At 44.7% G+C, this 22,321-nt stretch overlaps 2 protein-coding genes across 4 annotated transcripts; one reads left to right on the top strand and one right to left on the bottom strand.

Moving 5' to 3' along the window:
* Positions 1–1,530: 1,530 nt before the first annotated feature.
* gyg2 (glycogenin 2) lies at positions 1,531–6,706 on the top strand. 3 transcript variants are annotated; one of them, XM_076142508.1, is made up of 10 exons: positions 1,531–1,798; positions 2,307–2,445; positions 3,272–3,446; positions 3,888–4,050; positions 4,158–4,284; positions 4,400–4,586; positions 4,732–4,881; positions 5,083–5,202; positions 5,403–5,580; positions 5,815–6,706. In XM_076142508.1, the coding sequence occupies exons 1-10, from the start codon at positions 1,792–1,794 to the stop codon at positions 6,156–6,158; spliced, it is 1,590 nt and encodes a 529-aa protein (XP_075998623.1). In that variant the 5' UTR covers positions 1,531–1,791; the 3' UTR covers positions 6,159–6,706. The 3 variants fall into 3 exon arrangements, with proteins under 3 accessions (XP_075998623.1, XP_075998542.1, XP_075998707.1); XM_076142427.1 differs by having other exon boundaries at positions 4,400–4,598; XM_076142592.1 differs by having other exon boundaries at positions 4,400–4,598; positions 5,403–5,576; positions 5,815–6,043.
* A 1,217-nt stretch (positions 6,707–7,923) lies between these two features.
* On the bottom strand, positions 7,924–20,073 carry mxra5a (matrix-remodelling associated 5a). The gene is made up of 11 exons (XM_076156828.1): positions 20,016–20,073; positions 18,713–19,213; positions 16,066–16,261; positions 15,836–15,965; positions 15,191–15,581; positions 12,778–14,487; positions 11,770–12,285; positions 11,005–11,229; positions 9,859–10,780; positions 9,374–9,700; positions 7,924–9,268 (listed from the first exon to the last, which is right to left on the bottom strand). The coding sequence occupies exons 1-11, from the start codon at positions 20,071–20,073 to the stop codon at positions 7,924–7,926; spliced, it is 6,321 nt and encodes a 2,106-aa protein (XP_076012943.1).
* Positions 20,074–22,321: the final 2,248 nt, after the last annotated feature.

The raw sequence follows: 22,321 nt of genomic DNA, 5'->3' as shown, positions 1-22,321 counted from the left end.
CACTTTTTTCACTATAACCACTATGTTTTACAATTTGAGTTTTTGAGTGGAATTTTAAGGAAGATACCACTGACAAATCGGGCCGCAGTAACTCAGTCCGCTGGGTCGACAGCTGGGGTCGCGGGTTCGAGTCCCTTGTGTGGACCAAGTAAGCAGACTGGTAGCTGGTGAATTGCCGGTTTTCCTCCAGAGCACTGCCGAGGTGCACATGAGCAAGGCACCGAACCCATTACATTACATCACATTACGATCATTTGGCAGACGCTTTTATCCAAAGCGACTTACATTATATAACCACCCTTTGCAGAGGGGGGAGCAATTGAGGGTTCGGTGCCTTGCTCAGGGGCACCTCGGCAGGGACTCAAACCAGCGACCCTCCGGTTCCCAGGCGGAAGCTCTACCCACTGAGTTACTGCCTCCCAGAACCCCCAACGGCTCCACGGGCTGCCCCCTCTGTAATGCATGTGTTTGTGTGTGTGTGATATGTAAGAGTGTGCAAGAAAAATATCAATTGCATGGGATTTACGCGTGAATTGCATGCAACATGACAAATAAACTATCTTCATCAAATGGCTTTTACCCTTATCTAGCCATCAATCTTTGTTTCTTTGTCAATATGATTGGTGCAGATTGCGATTCGTGATTTAAAAAAATAAATTATTATTTAAAAGTCAGATAAGGGGTTGTGCACCAATCATGCAAACACACATTAAAACAGGCATATTTATCACTTATATGAGAATAACAATCAATGGGTGCAGGTTCATCATTTTAGTACAGAAATGATGTGCACTCCTGCTTATTAAATGGAAATGGAAAATAAGTATAGAATATTTTTAGTATATTTGAAAAACTGCAAAAAGAGCAGAAACACGCCTCTACATTAATATGGCGCTGAGATTATGCTGATTCAGCAGCATGCAAGTTGTCCTACCCTGTTTTGCCGCTTAGTGGCGCTGTGTCTCCTCTCTCTCCTCTCTCTCCCCTCTCTCCCTCTGCAGTGCCGAGTGGTAAACACAAACTGGCTTGTGCTTCATGTTGTTTGTTGTCTCACTCTTATTCTCTCAGAACGAAGATGACCCTCCTGCGCCCCCTGCCGGCCAGATTCTGTTTTTCTGCCTCCTTGCACATGTAGTTTGTCTTGTAGTTGCTATTATAGCTATTCTATTTAATCGCTATTGCAACTCAGTTTTACAGTCTGTTTTCCTCGCCAGTGTTATAATTCTGCTTTGTGCTCCATTTAGTCATAAACTCTGATTTTAGAGTAATACTTAGTTGGTCGCCCTTATTGACTGTACTACTGACTATCCTTTCAATGGGAACCTATTGATATCTTATACAATCACACGAGGAACATACAGTGAAATACATAAAACCACAGACACGAGGGGAGAAGACATAATATTAGTTTATATTAAAATGAATCATTAGCGAAGTCGAGGAGTTAAAGAGTGAAGGGGGGCCTTTACTGATCTGGGACATGACGCCACCCAAGGTTGAGCCGTTGCATAACACATGGCAAAAGTCACCATTTGAGCAAACAAGTGAACCCACAGGCAGCAAGCCTCCACCGCTAAACAGCAAAAAGGGATGTAACCTCATGCTGGAGTTGCTAAGATCTTGCCACCTTCACATGGACTTACCTCAGCCGCTCCACCAGGTTTGACAACAAAGCAAAGAGGATGTGGACTTTTTGAGACACCTTCTTTTAAATTGAGCAAATACTTGGTAACTATCAGGTGAAACATCAAAGGAAAGTTACTGGATTTGCAGAAGCTACAAGCATCAACAATGTCAGGTAGGTCTCCCAAAAACACATGTCACAGCTCATATCTAACCCTACAGATACGGAACCATAATGGCTCTGATTGGTCAATCCGAGTAACTAATTCAGTCGTTTTCTGTTCGTGATAAGACACCTGTGGGTCTGGGATTCATCTTCCGTACCCATAGATACTTTGTATCTAATATGACAGACTGTACCTACCATTGAGAAGCTAGATGGAGAATATGTTACCTCAGGGTGATAGTGGATGTTTTTGAAAATGGTTCAAAACACTTCAATAACACAAAAGGTTTTATCGAGTCCAGAAAGGGTTCCTAAGGATTTGATCTGAAATGACGTTATAATTTCACTCCCATGCAATTGTAGAAAGCCGTTTGTGAGAATTGGAGAATTGAATCTGAATATGCAACCACACAGTATAAAGCAATGGCTATAGATATGGAACCATAATAAATGTGATTGATCAGATACCGAAGTGTAGTCACAATTTCAAAAGCCAAATTCTGTCTTCTCCCTCCAGCTCGTGAGGCCTTTGTGACCTTGGCCACCACTGACGCCTACTGCAAGGGAGCCGGCGTGGTGGCCCAGGCGCTACGGAGACACGGGACGACTCGCAGCATCGTCGCCCTTGTCACACGGAACATCTCAAACGAGTCACGGTGGCAATATTTCATTTCTTTCAGATTTCTGTTTGATGTTTATCAATGACCTGAATGTCAATGAAAGTTGATTTAGTGTTTCTTTGGCAATTTTATTGGCATTATAAACAATCATATCTGTGTTTCTGTCCAAGTGGTTTTTGGCATTAAATGTGTTTCCACATCAAAATATTTGGCAGAAATAGTAGATGGAAACTGGAATGATCTGTAATCCTCTGCCACCTGCATGGATCGCTGCCCTAAGAGAAAGACTTTATTTAGAAGTACATTCCTACTGTGCTACTCTAACCTTTCTTGTCATCCTCTCTCTCTCTCTCTCTCTCTCACACACTCCCTCCCTCATCCCTGGCCTGCATGTTATTCCCTAATCCATGACTTAATATGTTTTGTCCTACATGCCTTTGCACCTCCGTATAATCCCACTGGAAGTTCCTATTGCACACCCAGCCATTCGTGGAGAGGGAATCTCTCATGGAAGTGCCGTTTTCTTCCTTTTTCCCTTATTTATCAAGGTTTTCTCGGGAGTTTTGCCTCGTCTCCCTTGAGAGCTTTGGGCTGGGTCGGGAATTGTCCTAATGTTGTGGGTCTGCAAAGCCCTTTGAGACATTGTATATGATATTGGGCTATACAAATGAACTTGACTTGACTTGACTTAATGAAATTCAACTTTATATAGTATAACACAGGGTCATTCAGATCGGTGAAATTGGACTGAATTCAAATGTTTTTATATTGAAATGCAAAATTTAGAGGACTGTGTCACCTCTCTGACTCTCTGCATGCAAGTTAGATATATTAGTCTAATGTTCCTTCTGATCCCCTGAAGGGCGGCCATGGAAAGTCTGTTTGATGAGGTCATCCTTGTGGACGTGGTGGAAAGTGTGGGACAACTCCGCCGCTCTTGGATACGCCGTCCTGAGCTCGGCATCGCCTTAACCAAAATCCACTGCTGGACTCTGACCCAGTACAGCAAATGTGTCTTTCTGGAGGCGGACACACTGGTGAGACTGCTGCAAATACATGTTACACATTACCTCTATCTGTCTCTCTATCCCTCTATCCATCCCTCTATGCCGCCACCCACCTCTCTCTCTCTATCTATCCTTCATTTATTCTATGGACTGCTGGACCGTTAGGTCAGTAGCATGTTGTAACAGTCCCTCCTGTGCCGTTTCTGACAGAGCAAACATTTGATCATGTTAGCAGGGACACAAATGTTTGAAGGCCGACCTGAGTCAACAGAGATGAACACAGGCTATCAGGGTTAAACCTACACTGACGCACATGCATGTACATTTACCTGATGGTGCAACATGATTTAAAGAGCCTTCAACTAGGCCCCCAATTGAGATTAAACAATGGATGACAATCTGTTGCTCCATGGTAAAGTGGCTTTTTTCATCTTCACGATTATGCTGACGGGTTTCTGCTTCCCGCGTCAGGCTTTGTGTAACGTAGACGAGCTGTTCGACAGGGACGAACTGTCGGCTGCCCCGGATCCATCCTGGCCAGACTGTTTCAACTCCGCCGTGTTTGTGTTCCGGCCGTCCCTGGACACACACGCCAGGCTGCTGGATCACGCCGCGCAGCACGGCAGTTTTGACGGTAAAACCTTGATCTCAACAAGCCTTATTGAACAGTGAACATCCAGAGTGACATGCAATGGCACCTTCTTCTTCTTCTTCTTCTTCTTCTTCTTCTTCTTCTTCCAGGAACAGATCAGGGCCTCTTAAACAGGTTTTTCAGCAGCTGGTTGGTGGAAGACACGAACAAACGGCTGCCGTTCATCTACAACCTCAGTGCGAGCACAGTATACACCTACCAACCTGCTTTCCAACAGTGAGTTCTCCTGTACTACCTACCTGTATGATTACTACACAGCGGCCATTTTTACTCCTACATATTCTTGCAGCATCAGTCCTTTCTGATGGTGCTGTACTTTGTTCTCCTACAGGTTTGGTCACAATGCGAAGATCGTCCATTTCCAAGGTGCAGTGAAGCCGTGGAGCACCCAGAGAAACCAGAGCGAGTCACACACTATGGGACGCTTCATCATCCAATGGTGGAACGAATACGACGCTCACACACACTCACTTCCAACTGCCCATCAGCCCGCGCAAGACTGTCACGTAAACATACAAGTAAAAGTACAAGTATGGCCTCCTCCAATTTCAGGTCTTAATTTACACATTAAACATGCAATTGCTTTGATTCCAAACACGTCTGCAGCATTTCACTCATTTATGTTTGTTCATCAGTGACACTAAACATGCTCTGACTCTGCAGATTAAAGATAACGAAGTCAAGAAGCAAAAGCGCAAGCAAAAGCGCAAAAGTTCCAAAAGTTCCAAAAGTTCCAAAAGTTCCAAATCAGTGTTTGCAAAGATTTTACCACCTTCTGAGAAGCTCGAATCACCACCGCAACCACAGGAGAAGGTGAGATTAAATGGTGTTTTTCAGGATGCAGCCACAGGGTCTCACACACTTCCCAAAAAACTGTGTTCCAAAGATCCATCTTTTCTTTCAAAATGTGTCCCCAAATGTGTGTAGATACCTAATCACTCATTCCTCCTCCATGTTTGTTGTGACACAGTGACCCAAGCTGCTAGTTGATCCAAACATTCTCTCACTTGGCAGGTTAAAGAGAGTGAGGCCGAGACTCCAGTCAGTGAAAACCATGATAATTCCAATTTAGAACTGGAAGATATTTCACCACCATCTGACAAGCTCGACTCACCACCTGAACCACCAAAGATGGTAGATTAAATCTTAAACATCTTGTTGATGATTAATGGTTTATTTTTTTGCCTATTTTGGGGTCATTGGTCATAATTGGTTTGCATACTGAAGCAAATGATCTGTTTTGGCATTATTTTACATGAGCTCAATTGTATACAGTCTGTACAGCGCATATGTTGGAAACATGTCGGGGTAATGAGACTCTGTGCTTCCTGCAGAGATCAGATGAAGAGGAACAAGTGGAGGAGGAGGATGAAGAGCCAGGAAGCCCTGAGAGGTCAGAGATGGAGGAGCCACCTTTGGGTGCCGAGGAGTCAGATGAGCAGGGCGACGTCTCAGACACCGACACAGACCGTGACACAGACCGTGACACAGACCGTGACACAGACCCTGTAGGTAAAACCCTCCGGTCTGCACTCAGTCTGCACCTCTCTAATATCCATAATCAACCTACAGAAGGTCCCACTCATGATCCGAAGACTAACTGTCTGTGTTTCATCATCCAAAACACCAGATCCTCTCAAATATGATTCAACAGTTTATAGTTGCTCTTCTTATGTCATTAAAGAGCTCTTCACACTGACACTGACCTGCTCAGGGCGTTAACTCTTTGGGTCCCTTCCTCCCCAGCTGACGGATACAGAGACGGAGGCAGAGGAGCTGGAGCGCCGCAGGCTGTGGGAGGTCGGACAGGTGGACTACCTGGGCAGAGACGCATTCCATTACATCCAGAGGAAACTGGACTTCTTCCTGGATTAAACTCTCTCCACTGTCATTTCCATCTCCCAGTTTCAATCCCATTTACAGGAACATATATATATATATATATATTACCAGCACATTACATGCATGATAACATGTGTAATATGAGTGATGTATTGCCACGGAAACGGAACTCATTTCAGCTCACACAAAAGTTTGTTACAGCGGGGAGGACTGTATCTTTATATAACATTTACCAACAAGAAGTGTGAACATTAATGCACATTTCTCATAAGAATATCATGAATAATTTCCTTATTACTTACTCATTTTGCGCAGTGGAAACATTTCATGCTGAATCAAGAAGCACGTTGCAGCAGAACGTGTCAGGGTGGATGGACGATTGTGCACATTGAGCTGTTGGAGTAACGCTGGGGATTGTGGATTAGAGTCCAGAAAGTCACAGTAACAAAGTAACATTACAAATGTCTTAATTACTTGAGGGTTCATGAATCATCCTGTGAATAAATCCCTCATTATATTCTATGTGGCACTATGATTTCTCCTCAAAATGTTTTACTAACTTAATTAGTTGCATTAGATGCTAATTCGGTAGGAATGGATCAGCTTTACAATTGAAATGCATCGCATTAGAAATGAGCCGGATCAGATAAATAAATATGAGAACAATCAGCAAAACAATCTAGCATGTTTAGTATCTGTAATCTGTTTTGAGCTCTGTAATCCCTGTTTATTGGGTGGTTGGATGAACTCTGATAAAGGGTCTAAGTGCCTTTAATAAACTCTATTCTCAACAAAACATGGATGAAATGTTGAATTTTCATATCACACAAATATGAAATGTTGTTTTTATCTACCAAATTCACACTGGATATGATTTTGCATCTTATCCAGTGTGATCAGATGTGAGTCAGGCTCATGACACGGAAACAGACTTGAGCCTGAGGTAAACTAACTAAGACCTTAGTCTGGCTTCTACATACAAGCCCCTTTGGTGTAAGTAATCACAGTTGGACAGTCCAAGTCACTAAAACTAGACTACTAAGAAACACATATGTCCCCCTCTACTGGTACTTCAGTATTATACTAAAATGGTATTATACAATAGTATACAATTTATGATACTTGGGATACAGGAAACGATGCCTTGCATTGATTAACTTTGGCACCATAACACAGTGAAAATGATAGGATAAATATTTGACTCTTTCAAGGAACATACGCTATTATCCAAAGCAACTTCCAATTATTGCAGCAATTGCAGCAACTTCCAATTATTCGGCGCCCTGGAGCAGTTTTGGGGGTTCTGTGCCTTGCTCAGGGGCACCTCGGCAGTGCTGTGGAGGCAAACTGGCAACTCAGCTACCAGTCCCCTTACTTGGTCCATACGGGACTCGAACCGGCGAAGATCCGGTTCCCAAGCAGAATCCCTACCAACTTAGCTACTGCCACCCTCTTCAGTCCGGATGTTGCTTCTCTCTCACTGTGACAGAAGGATACCGCTACAAGTGTCTCACAGCAGCACAGTGCACAAGATACACTGTAAAAACAAGAGGCACCCTTTAGTAAAGAATATAATAACATGTAAGTATGTTTATTAAAAATGCAATGCATCACTTTGTCAGAGAAAATAATTTACAATTAATGACAAAAACGTCATCCGTATTTTTCAGAAATTCAGTGTTGAAATAAATAAAAACACACACTGGAGTTTTTGTGACATTTGCTGTGAAATGTGGTTCACATACGTGGAAAAGTAGCAAAGGAAATTATACACATTTTCGCCCATTTCTCTATTTAAGTTAAACAACAATTCCCATGTAAATTAAGTAAATTACATGTTTCTACGTAGCGTGACGTAGTTTTTTTTTTTTTACTATTCGTTTTTATTGAAGCAAACATACTGACGGTATGGCAGCTGTTGTTTCATATCAGGTTTCTTAAAAACATAAAAAGTATGAATCCACTCATTCTTGCATCATTTACATCATTAGAGCAGTTCCTTTGGGCTTTTTTTTAGAACACATTGAGATATGTGGTCTTAGAGTCCACACCTACAGCGTTCCTGGCTGTGCACCGGTACATGCCAGCATCTCTCTGAGTTGGTTTCTGAATGATGAGGGCACCATGTGGATGGAGGTACTTGTTTCCATACAGACGTGGCTGAGTACTGACAACCAGGCGAGTCTTGTCGGGGGTTTCCCAGGCAACCTCAGCTCGAGGGATCCCAGTTACTACACAGTTCAACTGAACGGCAACTCCACGCTTGGCATAAGTCACAGATGGAGGGCTGTTGGTGATACGAGGTGGATATGCAACCACGACCACCAAAACAGAGAGCAAAGAGCTGCCGTACTCATTCGCTGCTCGGCAAACATAAGATCCCTGATCATAGACTGATGTCTGCTGAATGGCCAGTGTTCCGTTAGGCAGTACAGCGTATCGTCCAGCTCTCTGTGGCCTGTTGAGGACAACTCCACTGGGAAATGTCCATGTCAGTCTGAGAGGTTCACCTTGTGTTACGCAGTGGAGCAAAAGGACCTCACCATTCATGACGCTCACAGGAGAGCTGTACCTGGTGTTGATTTCTGGCTTCCGCCCTTGGGACAATGTAACCGTCTGCTCCACCAGCCCTCCAGAATGACGCCCCAGGCAGCGATACAGACCAGCCTCAGCCACAGAGGGGTTGCTTATGACCAAAAAGCCATCAGGCCGGTGGAAAAACTTAGACAATCGATCACCACTCTGCAATGGAGTGCCATTGGGTAACAACCAGGTGATGTGAGGCAGCACGGTGTTGACAGAATCAAAGGAGCATGGAAGAATCATGGAATTCCCCACTGTCAGGGGCAGTCTGCCAGATTTCATCTGTGCGGTCTCCTCCTTCACGTCCAACTTCACAGTCAGCCTGACCTCCCCGCCTTCATTGCGAGCAATACAAGCCAGCTGTCCCGAGTCTGATCTCTTGGGAGACCGAATGTCCAGAGTGCCATTTTGATGTACTGTCATTCTGTTGCTGTAATATGGAGCAGGGAGGACCATGTTTTCTGGTAGAACCCATAAAGTTTGAGGGGTCGGTTTTCCTTTTGCCATGCAGTCAATTAGCTTCCGCTGATCCTGGACTGCCACCACCTGGATGGTGTTGGCAGCACCTTCTAATCCATTGATTTTTGGAGGGGTTACCAAGACCTCCACAGTCTTCTGGTCTTTATCCTGGATTTGTGGGGGAAGCACTTTGACTTTGACTCTGACCTTCATCTCATCTTTGCCAAGATGATTCTCAGCGTAGCAGGTGTAGTCACCGTCCTCCCGCATGTCAACATTGTGAAAGTACAGCGTCCCGTTGTCAAACACCACATACCTACATACAGTTCAGACATGGACAATGGACATGAACACGATGAGTCTTGGAAGTAGATTTGTGAAGGAGCGATAATCAAATTTACCACTAGCAAGCAGCACGTACCTTTGACTGAGCCCTCCGATGACAATGTCTGTCCATCTGACTTGGTTGACCATGGTGCCATCTGGTAGCACCCAGGTGATCTGAGGGTCAGGGAGCCCAGAGGTCACACAGTCGACCTTCAGGTCTGCCCCGTACACGACCTCCTGACTGGAGCGCCGGTGCTTTTGCTCAATCTTGGCTGGTCTTGTAAGCACACTGACCCGCAGCAGAACGTAGTCATCACCCATCTTGTTGCGTGCCATGCACAGATAGTCACCACGGTCCTTATCGGTCACAGAGTGAATGCTTATTGTGCCGTTGAGGAATACTTTGATCCTGTGGTCAAAACTGAAAACAAAGAGAAGTAATGATAATAATAATAAACTCATTGTATTCAATCTGCAGTTACTGTTTCTGTCCAAGTGTGCATTTTAACACAACATCTTTTTACAGTTGACATATCTGATATGCATTTATATACAATCAATAATCTCTTGCCCCTATACCTGTAGTGAGCATCCACCAGTTTCTTGGAGGGTGTCCTCCAGATAATCCGGGGCTCTGGCTCTCCTTTTGCCAGACAGTTGAGCAGCACCTTGCCTCCATAGAGGACATCTGTCTCCTGGGGAGACGAGGACATGATGCTGGCTTTTGCCAGGAGGGAGGACGGATTCCTCTGTACACTCAGGATCACCTGCCTCCTGCTGACTGCCACTGCATTACTGGCCACACACTCATACCTCCCAGCATTCCTTATCCCAAGTCCATGCATGTACAGGGTCCCATTGGGAAAGACAATAGGGTTGTGTCTGCTGTCCTGGGAAGTGACCACATGGTGACCTTCAGGTGTTATCCAGAGGATGACAGGCAGGGGAGCACCTGTGGCGGTGCAGTGGATGAATACTGTGCTGCCCTCCAGGAGGCTGATACTCTCATGTTCTGCCTGCTGAATCACAGGTGCCAAAGCTGAGACATGAAGACGGACAGACACTGTGTCAGTTCCTGCAGCACTGCTGGCTGTGCACTTATAGATCCCTGCGTCTGTGTGACTGGCCTGTGTGATAAGGAGGGTACCATCACTCAAGGCTGTCACCCGTTGTTGAGCAGTAACATTAAGTGTGAAGGCTGTCATGTGGACATGGTTAGGCAGCAGCCATGTCACCCGGGGGAGGGGGCTCCCCTCCACTTTACACTCTAGAGCAGCATTGCCACCTAGATGCACTGTTGTATTTCTGTGCCGAAGCTGAAGAACCCGTGGGTGCTCAGACACGACCACAAGATTGATGACCGTCTTGTCTGTTCCATACAGGTTCTGGACCGTGCACAGGTACTGGCCCTGGTCCCCAGGTAGTGTGTCCCTGATAATTAATGTGCCATTTGGATGGATTTGAAACCGATGGATGTCGGTGTTCTGGGCAATCCTGGTTCCTGCATGGAGAGACAATCATGACCAAAGACATGAACTTTTAGCACATAAAATACTGTAAGAGTAGCTTATACAGTGAAGAAGAATGAAGAAATGTATCCTTCTTTTTATGAATGAATGGATCTCTGACACTAGAATTTACTATATTTTTGCCACTAGCCATGCACACCTGTCAGATAATTTACCATATCTGCAAATGTGTGTAGAACTGATGAGTCATACATACCAGTGGTAACTTGAGTCCATGACAGGAGCTCTGGCTCATCCGCAGCTTCACAGGGAAGCTGTGCATCTGTTTCAGCTGTCACAGTGATGGTCTGGGAGTTGCTTTTCATGATACTTGGCTTGTCTCTTTGAACAGCGCCTCCTGCTGGTGGATGGGGCTTCCTGGGCATTATTGCAGTCCTGCTTGTTGGGACATGGGTGGATTTCTGATTGATTGTTTGTCTTGCTGCAGATGTTAGATTGATACTGTGTACTTGTTCTACCTTGTGGTTGGTTGAATGAGCTGCTGTATGAGCTGTTGTGCTTTTTGACTCTAATATGGTTCGGTTGCCATGACTGTGCTTTTCTGGTATGTGTGTGGGTGTGAGTGTGGGTCTGGTAGGTGTCAGCAGGGGGCCCATCCATGTGTTGTGTGGCGTGACGCGTTCTGTCCAGTAAGATGGTCTCACAGTAGACAACCTTGGCGCAGTAGCAGAGAAGGGAATGGAATGGATCTGATGAATTCCAACTCTAAACTCGCCCTTTACAGCTTCTTTTAGATTCCTTCCTTCCTTGGATGAGGAAGAAGAACTCTCATACAATGTTTCAGGTGTTGCACGACCCATTGTCGTCGCCTGTTCTGTCTTCCAAATACTACCAAAAATTGTTTCTGGTTCTGTAGTTGACGTGTGGGCTCCAATGGCAGCACTGATCTCATACTGGATTGACGGAGCAACAGTCGTATTTTGATTATGTGATTGATTCTGTTCTTCTGCTGTGTGAAGACCCCCAGTAATGTTGTCCCTTTGCGTCTCCTCTTCGGTCGTAACAGGCAGCTGGTTTGCAGATACGTAAATATCTAAGCGCGATGGGGAAGATGCACTCTCCAGAATTCCTGGGGTTGTTTGAGAAGTCGATGTTCCTTGACCTGCTTTAGGATAGGTCACTAGAGATGACGGTGGGGCTGGTGTGCTTTCAAAAAATGGAAGAGGATGGAGGGAGACGTTTTCATTGTGACTCGGTCCACCTGATGACGCTGTTTGGCTTGTGGTGAATGTAACATCGGTATAGACGTTGGATTTTGTGGTCAGCAGCTTTTTTGAGTCCATGTTTATCTCCATGGAGCCTGTGGGCTTGGATGTTGCCAGGGGAGCATCCACAGTAGTTATGGCAATAAACTGGCCGGATTTATTTAGTTTCTGCCTCCTTCTGTTCTGCCTTCTCCTCCCGCCACCATTTTTTCTCCTGGATTTGGGCCTTCTGACAGTCAGCTGGGAATGTTCTTCAAACTCCCTCCTGGTTGCTGTCGGCACGGGTAGAGTTGTTGGATACGCTGTTGTGAATATCACTTGCATTAGTGCATATGAGGGTAATGCTGTTGTCATCAGACTAAGATATTTTCCATATCCATCGTGGCTTATCCCTGGATCTGAAGGCCTAAACTGACTTCCATGTAGAAATGATTCTCTCTCCTTGTTTGAGGTTGGAACAGGATCATTTGAATCCTTTTCCTCGCTTCTCTCCAACGTTGTGGACAAATCGGCCGCAGCTGTTGTGACTGTATTGATATCTGAGCTGCTGGGTGTTGTGATTAGATCCGAGTGTGTGTGCTGGCTTGTGTAGTGTCCATAGATCGCTGTAGGAGAGGTGTCGCGTCTGTTTTGGCTTTTCGATGTCACCTGTGTGTTATGCAGCCTGTAGGTGGTAGATGTCTCACGTGGCACTTGTGTTTGATGTGTGTTGGGTGCTATTGTGTTACCCACTTTCTCACTGTCTGATGATCCTTCTGCGTTACCTTGTGACTGTGTCGTCTGCTCTGGGTTTGCCTTGACAGTGTTCTGATTATTTCTCTCTCCAATCTTGGCCAAAATGTTGGCCCATTTCTCTGGGTCTATTTTATTCTGGGTCATATTCTTTCTTCTCCTGCTCTCCACTACATGCTTCCTGTCTTCTGCACGTGATCCTGTGGGTCTTCGCTGCATTGTCAGCCTCCACCCTATATTTCTAGGTGGATGGCCTCCCCTCCGGCCTGTCCCCATCAAGCCTGGACCTCTCCTCTTCAACACATCAGGACGGCTCACTGGAGGATCCTCCTGCGGGACCTCCATGAGCCCTGATGCCTCCACTGTATCGTCCGAGGGGACCTTAATCCTGGTATTGACCCCAGAGGCCGACTGATGTCTTGTTGGAAACTTCCTCAACGGCATTATCGGCTCTTTGCGTCTTGTGATGGAGATTTGTGTAGCTTGTGTATCCACACCATGTTGGTTCATGGCAATGCATTTGTAATAACCAGCGTCTGATAACTGACCCTCTGTGATTTGCAGGGAACCGTTGGCGTAGGCCAACATTTTGGGGTTGGAGTTTGTGCGGAAACTGACTATGTTGCTGTCTGGTAGAATCCAACTGATTTCAGCATCAGGGGAGCCAGATGCTGTGCAGGGAAGCAACATGGTGTCACCTGCAAATCCCTCTAATGGTGAGAAGGGGGCGTCATCTCCTTGAGAAGGGCTGGAGGATCCCTCAACGGTGAGACGGAACGCCAGGACAGAGAGATCGCCATGAACCCTGGAGATGCAGTAATACAATCCTGTGTCCGTGTGTCTGACAGATTTAATGTCCAGCTGTCCATCACTGGAGACAGACACCCTCTTGTCTGGACTACTGTTCGGTGCATCCACTCTGGAACTGTCTGGCAGCATCCATTGAGTAACTGTTTGACCAGAACTCTCTACATCACAGTGCATTGTGGTAGCACCACCAACTACAGCACTCAAAAACTTCTGAGTCGCATTTGTTGACTGGATCATGACCCATGTCCTCTGCTGTCTCCTGACCAGTTCGGCCTCCACTGTCTGTGAGAGGTTTGTGCTGAGGATCAACTTGACCACTTTGGCAGTGGACTGAGCTCTATTCAGCTGGAGGTCTACAGATGTTTGCATCAGCCATGTGGGCTGGGCTGTGATGTTGATCTTAACACCAGTGTAATACAGAGCGTCCTTCTCTGTATCCTGTCTGTATGTGTATGTAGGATGAGGGTCCTTGCTAATCGACATCTCCCTTTGTAAGTGAGCAGGCACACTGCTGTAATAAGCAATGAGCCTCCACAGGCGCTCGTAGTCGTTTCTATCTACAGGACATTCAAGATTCACTGAAAAAACAATGGTGGAGGCCAGTTGGAGCTGGTCGACCTGTTTCCACTCCATCCTGTGGGGCTTCCTTGGCTCCCGAATGCTACAGTCCAGATCCACCTCATTCCCTTGCTTGTCTGACAAGCCAAGGGAGATATTTCCGAAAGGTTCCTCAAAGTCCTTTGCAGTCATGAGTTCACTGTCATTGTCCTCTGATGGCTCGCCCCTCTGTGGAAAGCTGCTGATGACAGGGCTGTTGCAGACCAGGACCTCTGCAGCCCGGATCTCTTTTCTCTGTAGGTGCTTGGGAGAAGAGCAAATAGGACACAGCTGACCACCAGGGAGAGACCTGTCCTTTTTACATTTCAAAATTCCTGTGGCAAAAGAATGCAAGAAACCAACAAATTGGCCAACAATTGATCATATAAGTCTTGAATTAACACCTGCACAACACTTTCACATGACGGGACACAATGATAAAACTTTTACAGTGGACAAGGAAAGAGATACTAAACTTCATCATCAAATGTTATTTTGTTTACTTGTTTGTTTGTTTTTTACAATGGGCTTCATTATGCTTTTGAAGTTTTGTAACTATTGAATTTTTCTAAATCTACCCACAACAAATCTCTCATTAAAAAAGGTTTAATCAACATGACATTAATATATAAATTAATAAATATATTATATTATATAACAGTATATCATAAGCTTTTAAGCTCAATTACACTTTATTTAAACAATCCTTTTGGTGGAGTATCAGATTATAGTCCAAGGATACTGTGGATTCTGTTGTGCTGCTGATTCCCACCATGAGTCCATTATAAGCAGCTGCTTTTTCAATCATTTGAGCTGTGGCTCATCATAGTTAGTGAATTATATGAATCGCCACATGGTTTCACTTAAGCAAAGTTGTGTGGTTGCTGGGAAGTTACGGTGAGCTCAAGTGAATAAACTGTGTTCAAATTAATGTTTTCAAAGTAGCTGACTTGCTTATCTGTGTAGACACACACACACATACATATTGAAGGTACAGGAACTCAGTTAAAAGTTCAATAGAAGATTTAAAGGCTTCACCTGGTGATGCTTGATCCCAGTCCCAAAGCCACTTCAGGGTGCAGTCGCAGGTCCATGGGTTCCCATGGAGGTAGAGGTTCTCCAGCTGAGGCATGGAGTCCACCAGCTTGGAGGAGAGCGATGTCAGCATGTTGTCTGACAGGTAAAGGTGCCTCAGCGCCGAGATGTGAAAGTGGCCCATCAGGGTGAATGAGGTGAAGGTGGACGGGTGGAGCTGCTGAAGCCGGTTACCTTCCAGCTGAAGCAAGCGCAGGGACGTGAGGCCCTGGAAGGTGTCGGGCTGGATGAACTCCAGCTGGTTGTGATCCAGGTGCAGTCGGGCCAAAGCCCACAGACCATGAAGAGTGTGTCTGCTGATCTCCTTCAGCTTGTTGTAGCTGAGCTTTAACATCTAAATTAAGACGAATAAAAATTACAAAAAAATAGACAAAATAATTTGTCTACTTGCTGTTTTTCTGCACCAGTATTAAAAATAAGTGAAAACGTTTTTTTATGTAGTATTGGATCGACTGCTTGGAGAATATAAGACAAGCTTCCAATCTGAAGGACAAAAGGACTACATATCTTTGTCCCCTATAAGACATGATAAGAAAACATGGAGGATCCCTTCATTAATTCCTTCTATCTAACATCTATTAAATGTACCTGCACTGATATGAGGTCCCTGAAGGCTCCATGGCTGACACTGTGGATGTCATTCCCATGGATCATCAGATGCTCCAGCCTTCTCAGGCCGGCCAGCGATTTGTCTGTGATTTTATTAATGCTGTTGAACCTGGAAAACAAAACAAACAAAATCAGTTGTCTGTCTGTTTCTGTCCCGTAAAGACAAACAACAACCGCTGAACTCATCCAGGTAGAGACATAGGACTGACCCCAGGTTCATGCGTTGCACCTGCCTGGACACGGAAGCTGGGATGGTGACAAGAGAGCGAAAGGTGCAGTGCAGCTCTGTGGGCTGGGGGCAGGCGCAGAGCCGGGGGCAGGGGAGACACGTGGCCTGGGGCAGAACCAGCAGCGCTAACAGGGTGTGGAGGAAACACACTGCAGGAGCTTCCATATCGAGATCAACTCACGGCAGCTGTGCATCAATAACTGCAACGACAACAACAACACTCATCCCCCATGATCATAACTGGTAATATGAAAGATAAAGCATAATTATTTGCAGAATTGCAGAAAAAACATAAAATATAAATGCTCTTACCTTAGTGTGTCTCTGCAAAGAATTCCTCAAGTTGCCTTATAAAAAGTTTTAATGAGGTGCATGGAAATTACATGTCTACAATTATGCATCACGTAAAAATGGAAGGTGACGGAGAAAGAAGAGAAAAAACGAATGAAGCGAATAGAAACTGTATGAGGAAATCCTGACTTGAGCAGTTGGGGCTATGGATGAGCAGAGAGGAGTGAGAGGAGTGTGTATGAGGAGTGAGTGTGTGTGTGTATGTCGGGTGTGGGGGGGGCTGCCTGAGGAGAAGAGCACTAAGACACAAGAGGAGGAGCCACAGAGTTTTACAGACGACAGAGGAGCTAGAGTTTCTTAGTAGAGGTTGATACACACCGAGACCAAATAGCCTCTTCATGCTGCTGAGTGTAATAATCCTGCTAAGTGCGTATTTGGTGACTCATACTGGAATGACAGGAAATGTGTTCCACTTCAAACGCTGACAGAAGAGCTGCAGGGGCCAAACCAAGAGATTATAAGGCTCAGAATGTGACTCGGAGAAGGTCCATTAATTAGGTTATTGTAGTCCTGACAACCTGGATAAGGCATTGATGTTGTGTAATTAACAGGTTTTTAGTCAACAACTCCTTATTAAACCCCAACATAACACATACATATAACTCTAGGACCCCTAATACTAATACTACTAATAACAATAACAATAATTTATCAATTCCAAGAGGGTTTCCAGCACTTTGTATTAGCACCCCTAATTATCAAAATGAATAAATGATGATTAGTAATAATGTGACCTGTGGTGTGACGATGATGATGATGATGATGATGAATGGACCCACTGTACCTAAGCAGCCACTGTGACAAAGAATGAATATAAAAGTATGAGGGGTGAATATGACTGAGTCTGTGTGTGTGTGTGTGTGTGTGTGTGTGTGTGTGTGTGTGTGTGTGTGTGTGTGTGTGTGTGTGTGTGTGTGTGCAGAGGTGAAAAGACTATGAAAAGCACCAGTGAGAGTATTCCAGCCTTTACATACACAGTGCATGTCTCACATGTGGCTTTCATATGTGCTCAGGTTGACTTCCTGCATTTCAGCAACTACTCGCTCGGAAAACGTGCTCGTCCGGGCCAAGCTGAGGGAGTTTGGGCTCAGTTAGGATGTTACGTAAACACCAGGGGAAGCCTAATGCCTGGAAAGTTAGGATGTGAAATCCACATCTGCTAATGGTTCTTGGTGTTGGACACAGCAGAAGGCAAAGGCAAGGTTACTGCTTCATCCTCCTTCTGTCCAATATGCTTACAGTTTGAGGATGCGTTTACACAGACATGGAGGTACAAAAGCAGGAGGACTGTTCGGGCGACTGTCACAGCTTTGCAGGGTTTAGTTTGTCCCCACTGGCAGACCTTTCAAAGGCTTTGGGTGCATTCAGGGACGGCGCAAACATCAAGACTTCCTGTAATTATGACCAGCATATGATCAATCTTGGAGATTTTAGGTGATTTTGACATCATCTCTCTCTCTCTCTGTATGTGTGTGTGACAGAGCTTCAGTGATGTTTTCGGTGGTAAGACAGTCAGAGGAGAGAATGTGTAACTCAGAGACAAACTCCCCTCACACTCACACTCTCAGACACCTTAGACCTCAAGTTTCAAGTATATTGTCATTTGCACAGTAAAACACAGGGTCATACTGTACATTGACATTCTTTGTGACGAGACATTGACAGCAGCATACAGAAATTGGAATTGAATTTAGTGCAAATTGTGCAAAAGTACTAGGCATAAAAGAAAATGGAATAAGAGAGCAGACCAGACTAAATAACAACAGAATATAATATATATATACATACTATTACCAATAAATCAATCTAAAGTGGCATTAGTGCCAATGGTAACGGAGTGCAAAGTCACTAGTTGAGGAGCCTGATGGCCTGGGGGAAGAAGCTGTTTTTGAGTCTGATAGTCCGTGCCTGGATGCTCTGGTAGTGTCTACCAGATCGCAGAAGGGTAAACAGTCCATGTGATGGGTGGCTGTGGTCTTTGGTGATTTTCCGTGCTTTTCTAAGGGATCTTGTGTGATAGATGCCTTGCAAGGGGGGGAGGTTGGAGCCAATGATGCGCTCCGCTGTCTTAACCACCCTCTGGAGGGCCTTGCCATACCAAGCAGTAATGCAGCCGTAGAGGATGCTCTCGATGGAACACCTGTAGAGGTTGGTTAGAGTTTTGGTAGACATGCCAAACCTCTTGAGTCTCCTCAGGAAGTACAGGCGCTTCTGGGCAGTTTTCACTGCTGTGACAGAATGTCTAGACCAGGTGAGATCGTCGCTGATGTGTACACCGAGGAATTTAAAATGGGAAACTCTCTCCACCTCAGCCGCATTGATGTGAATGGGGGTGTTCCCCTTCTGCCGTTTCCTGCAGTCCACAATCATCTCCTTAGTCCTGCTGATGTTGAGAGAGAGGTTGTTTTCCTGGCACCAGGTTGGCAAGGCACTGACCTCCTTTCTGTAGGCGGTCTCATCGTTGTTGGGGATGAGACCTAGGATGGTGGTGTCATCAGCAAATTTAATGATGACATTGGTGCTTCTTGTGGCCACAACGTCATGTGTGAACGTGTGGGCGTATAGCAGGGGGCTGAGTACGCAGCCTTGGGGGGCTCCAGTGCTCAGGGTCAGTTCGAAGGAGGTGAGGTTACCCATTCTCACCACTTGGGGTCTGCCCGTCAGGAAGTCCAGGTGGGGCATCACTGCTATTCCCCCCCTTGTAGCCTGTGATGGAACGTAGTCCATTCCACATGCGTCTGGGCTCAGGGCTGTGGTAAACAGACTCCAGCTTGTCCCTGTAGGACACAGGTGTCAAACTCAAGGCCCGCGGGCAGAATCAGGCAAGACGCGTCATCTTATGTGGCCCGCGATAGCAAAGAGCTTTTACGCACATTAGTGCTCCATATATTTGTATCCTTATCCGTTGTTTGTTTTTATCGCGCAGCTTCACAGTTTGTGCTGATCAGCTGATTGGATGCATCGTTAGCTTGGCTAGCCGCTAGTTTAGCATTACAAGCCCAGTTGTGAGGGATTTAACTAATTGTTATTATTAACAACGCAGGAGAATGAGCGATTACCTGCCGCTGGGTAGGAGAGCCATGGCCACACTCCTTCCTTTGCCACATCCTATCTATGTGAGCCTCAATAAACACAAAATATAGATCGGAGCTGGACATTGAAAAGTGTCAGTCTGACAGCTGCAACCCCGATTTGAAAAGATCTGCAGCACAAAGTTGAAGCCCACACCAGTCACTGAAAAGATGTGCTGATGAAAAGTGTTCTTTTTTGCAAAGAATAGCTTAATTTAGAAATTAAGTTACACAGTATTACACAGTTTGACTTTTCATAATTTCCCGGGCCTTGATTCAAATCACCCCCACAATGCAATGCGATTCACAATATATTTCTGTTCTGTAATTTACGGAAAACGGTAAGTATTGCCCAGAATGCATTGTTTTCTACAATAAAGTACTGTATTAATGGTTTACAGTGTTATACTGTCAGAATTTGGCAGGTTTTTTTTTAAAGCAATTTGTTACAGTGTAGCTTGGATATTAGAAGCAAATGGCCTTATCTCTTCAATTATGGTAAACCTACCAACAAAGAAGTCCAGGGTGTCCTCTACCAGGGTGAAGGTGCTGAAGTAGCACACCATGTTGTCCAGCTGCTTTTGGCCCACTTCAAAGAGACCACAGATGGGCTCACCTTGTGGCAGGCATAAGTTTGTATTGCACTAAATTGTCAAAAAAATCATCTATGAAACTACTATTCTCACTACAGTTTTATTATCTGTGCCGTACAGTTGTCTGCCACAGTGGCTGGTGTTGAGAGGACCCTCACCCTGCCCCTGACTCCTCGTCTAATACTGCTCGGTATATATTCATTGTATTGACATACTCTATCTTGTATATCAGATGAGCTTTTCAAGTAGAGTTGGTCAAGTCATAAATGAATGTTCTTATATGCTTTCTGAAATTATTAAAATGTCCCATTTCAGGTGGAACAGAGCATGCGACTGTTGGACAGATTTTTTCTATCCAACTTCTAATTTCAGACTACTGAGTTTTACAGGCACATCATTGAAATTAATCCATAAGGGGGGACAAAGTCCAGCCGAGGCAAGATCATCTCCAAGAAGACTGAGACTGAGTCGTCCAGAAGAAGTCTCTCACAATCAATCCCCATGTCTCCACTCTTCTGAAGAACCTCAAAGACTTTGAGTGGAATTTCATATAGTGAGATCTTTCTCCCAGGCCTATCATATCATCACAGCCACGGTAACTTTTAAAATATTTTTTTGTCTTTAAGAATTTTATCTGTTTAGCTTTGAATGTTACTGTTTATGAAAAAAGATCTGCGGTCAGTTTTGAGAGCATCAGTCTCCTCTTGATGTTGTAAGAGACCTGTTCAAGTTAATTTAAAACAACTTGTTTTGAAATGCTGAGTTAAACTAAAACTTTTGAGTCAGTTTTTGTACAGGGTGTTCTCTTTTTTGTTGGTAATTGTTCATGTGCACTTCAAATAGGTCAATTTTTCCCCATGCAATAAAATCGTAGGGCTCCCTTTGTGTGACACCTCTTTTTTTATTTTTTTTGTGCTGAGTTTGGTGTGGTATATCCTCAACCACAAATATTTGTGTTGCCTTTTTTCTAATAAATGCTGGCTAATCCTGTATTTTCTAAATCTCTTATTTTCCATAGAATAATTTATTGCTGAATTTTAGTGAACTTGACACGAGTACTGCAATACTGTTAATTGTAATAATATACAACCCTTTACTGTTAGTTTACAGTAACTGTACAAAAAACGGTAAAGTACTGTCATCCCTGCTGACAGTAATCTACCGTTAACTCAATAAAATAAAGCACTGTACTGTGATTCAGTAGTTTTTAGTATTAAGGTAACATACTGTTATGTTGATTACAGTATGAGAACTGTAAATTTACAGTAAAGAGCTGGCAACACAGCTGCCAGCTCTTTACTGTAAATTGACAGCTCAATTTGTTCGTGTATTTTGTCCTCCAGACCACAGATGGAGACGTTGAGTCGTGATGGATGTTGCACACTGAACGTGCTTTATCTTAATCTGTGTCTTTAAGTATTCACCAACTGCAATCTCATTTCCCACACACACACCCACGCACAAATAATATGCTAAAACCACAAATTGAGCTTATTTCCCAAGAAGAAGCCCATGATGATTTGGGTTATTATATGTACAATATTAAGATTGCAATTACATGCAATTGAAATTTTTCTTGCATATGACTAAATTCTCCCCATCTAATTGAGCGATGAGCTTCATAAGCTAGTGTCAGATAGTCAGAAGCTCTAATCAAAGCGCGCTAATAGAATAAAGTAAAGTGTGGGTTTCATTAAATGTGGAATAAATAACTTATTCTACAGGAAATTGCTAGATCCTTGCACATTTCTAAGCGAGGCCACTGCTCAAGATCTAACATCTGTAACATGAAGCGGGATCAGGATGATTCAGGGACTGAGGGGGAAGGACGGGAGCCGTTGCTGGCCTGCTGGGATGATGAATCCCAGTCTGGGTTTAACATTTACTTCCTCCGCTGCCAAGAGGACATCTCCAAAATGGCAGCAGCCCACATGGAGCTCCTACAGCCGGAGGGACGCCAGGGCACTGCTGAAAGACATCTACATGTGGGTCAGAGGTCCTGCTGGTGCTTCGTCTCTCCAGAGGTTTGGACCGAGTGAGACAGACGGAAAGACAAGTGAACGAGGACGACGTGCGCTCACATGCAGCTGCAGCTGCTGAGTTGTGTTTTTGGACAAATGGGGAGAGTAAGGCCCCTCATCCTCAGACGAGAAGATCTGAGCTGCAGGAGATGCACGCAGGGGGAAAATGAAGGACCGTTTCCTTTTCATTTCACTTCCAA

The sequence above is a fragment of the Genypterus blacodes genome, unplaced genomic scaffold (genome assembly GCF_046128005.1).
Source record: "Genypterus blacodes isolate CSIRO-AG114 ecotype Tasmania unplaced genomic scaffold, CSIRO-AGI_Gbla_v1 ptg000002l_1, whole genome shotgun sequence".
Taxonomy (NCBI): domain Eukaryota; kingdom Metazoa; phylum Chordata; class Actinopteri; order Ophidiiformes; family Ophidiidae; genus Genypterus; species Genypterus blacodes.
Note: the sequence above shows the minus strand (reverse complement) of the source record. Positions and strands in the feature narration are given on the sequence as shown.

What these genes read in the sequence shown, in the direction of transcription:
- gyg2 (XM_076142427.1), top strand. An exon ending in GCAGCACGGCAGTTTTGACG is followed by an intron (nt 4,051 to 4,157) that starts GTAAAACCTTGA and finishes TTCTTCTTCCAG; the next exon opens with GAACAGATCAGGGCCTCTTA. An exon ending in TACCAACCTGCTTTCCAACA is followed by an intron (nt 4,285 to 4,399) that starts GTGAGTTCTCCT and finishes GTTCTCCTACAG; the next exon opens with GTTTGGTCACAATGCGAAGA.
- mxra5a (XM_076156828.1), bottom strand. Translation starts at nt 20,073, where the DNA reads ATGGTGTGCTACTTCAGCACCTTCACCCTGGTAGAGGACACCCTGGAC. An exon ending in AAGGGACAACATTACTGGGG is followed by an intron (nt 11,230 to 11,769) that starts GTCTTCACACAG and finishes TAACATCTGCAG; the next exon opens with CAAGACAAACAATCAATCAG. An exon ending in ATCGGAGGGCTCAGTCAAAG is followed by an intron (nt 9,269 to 9,373) that starts GTACGTGCTGCT and finishes AACTGTATGTAG; the next exon opens with GTATGTGGTGTTTGACAACG.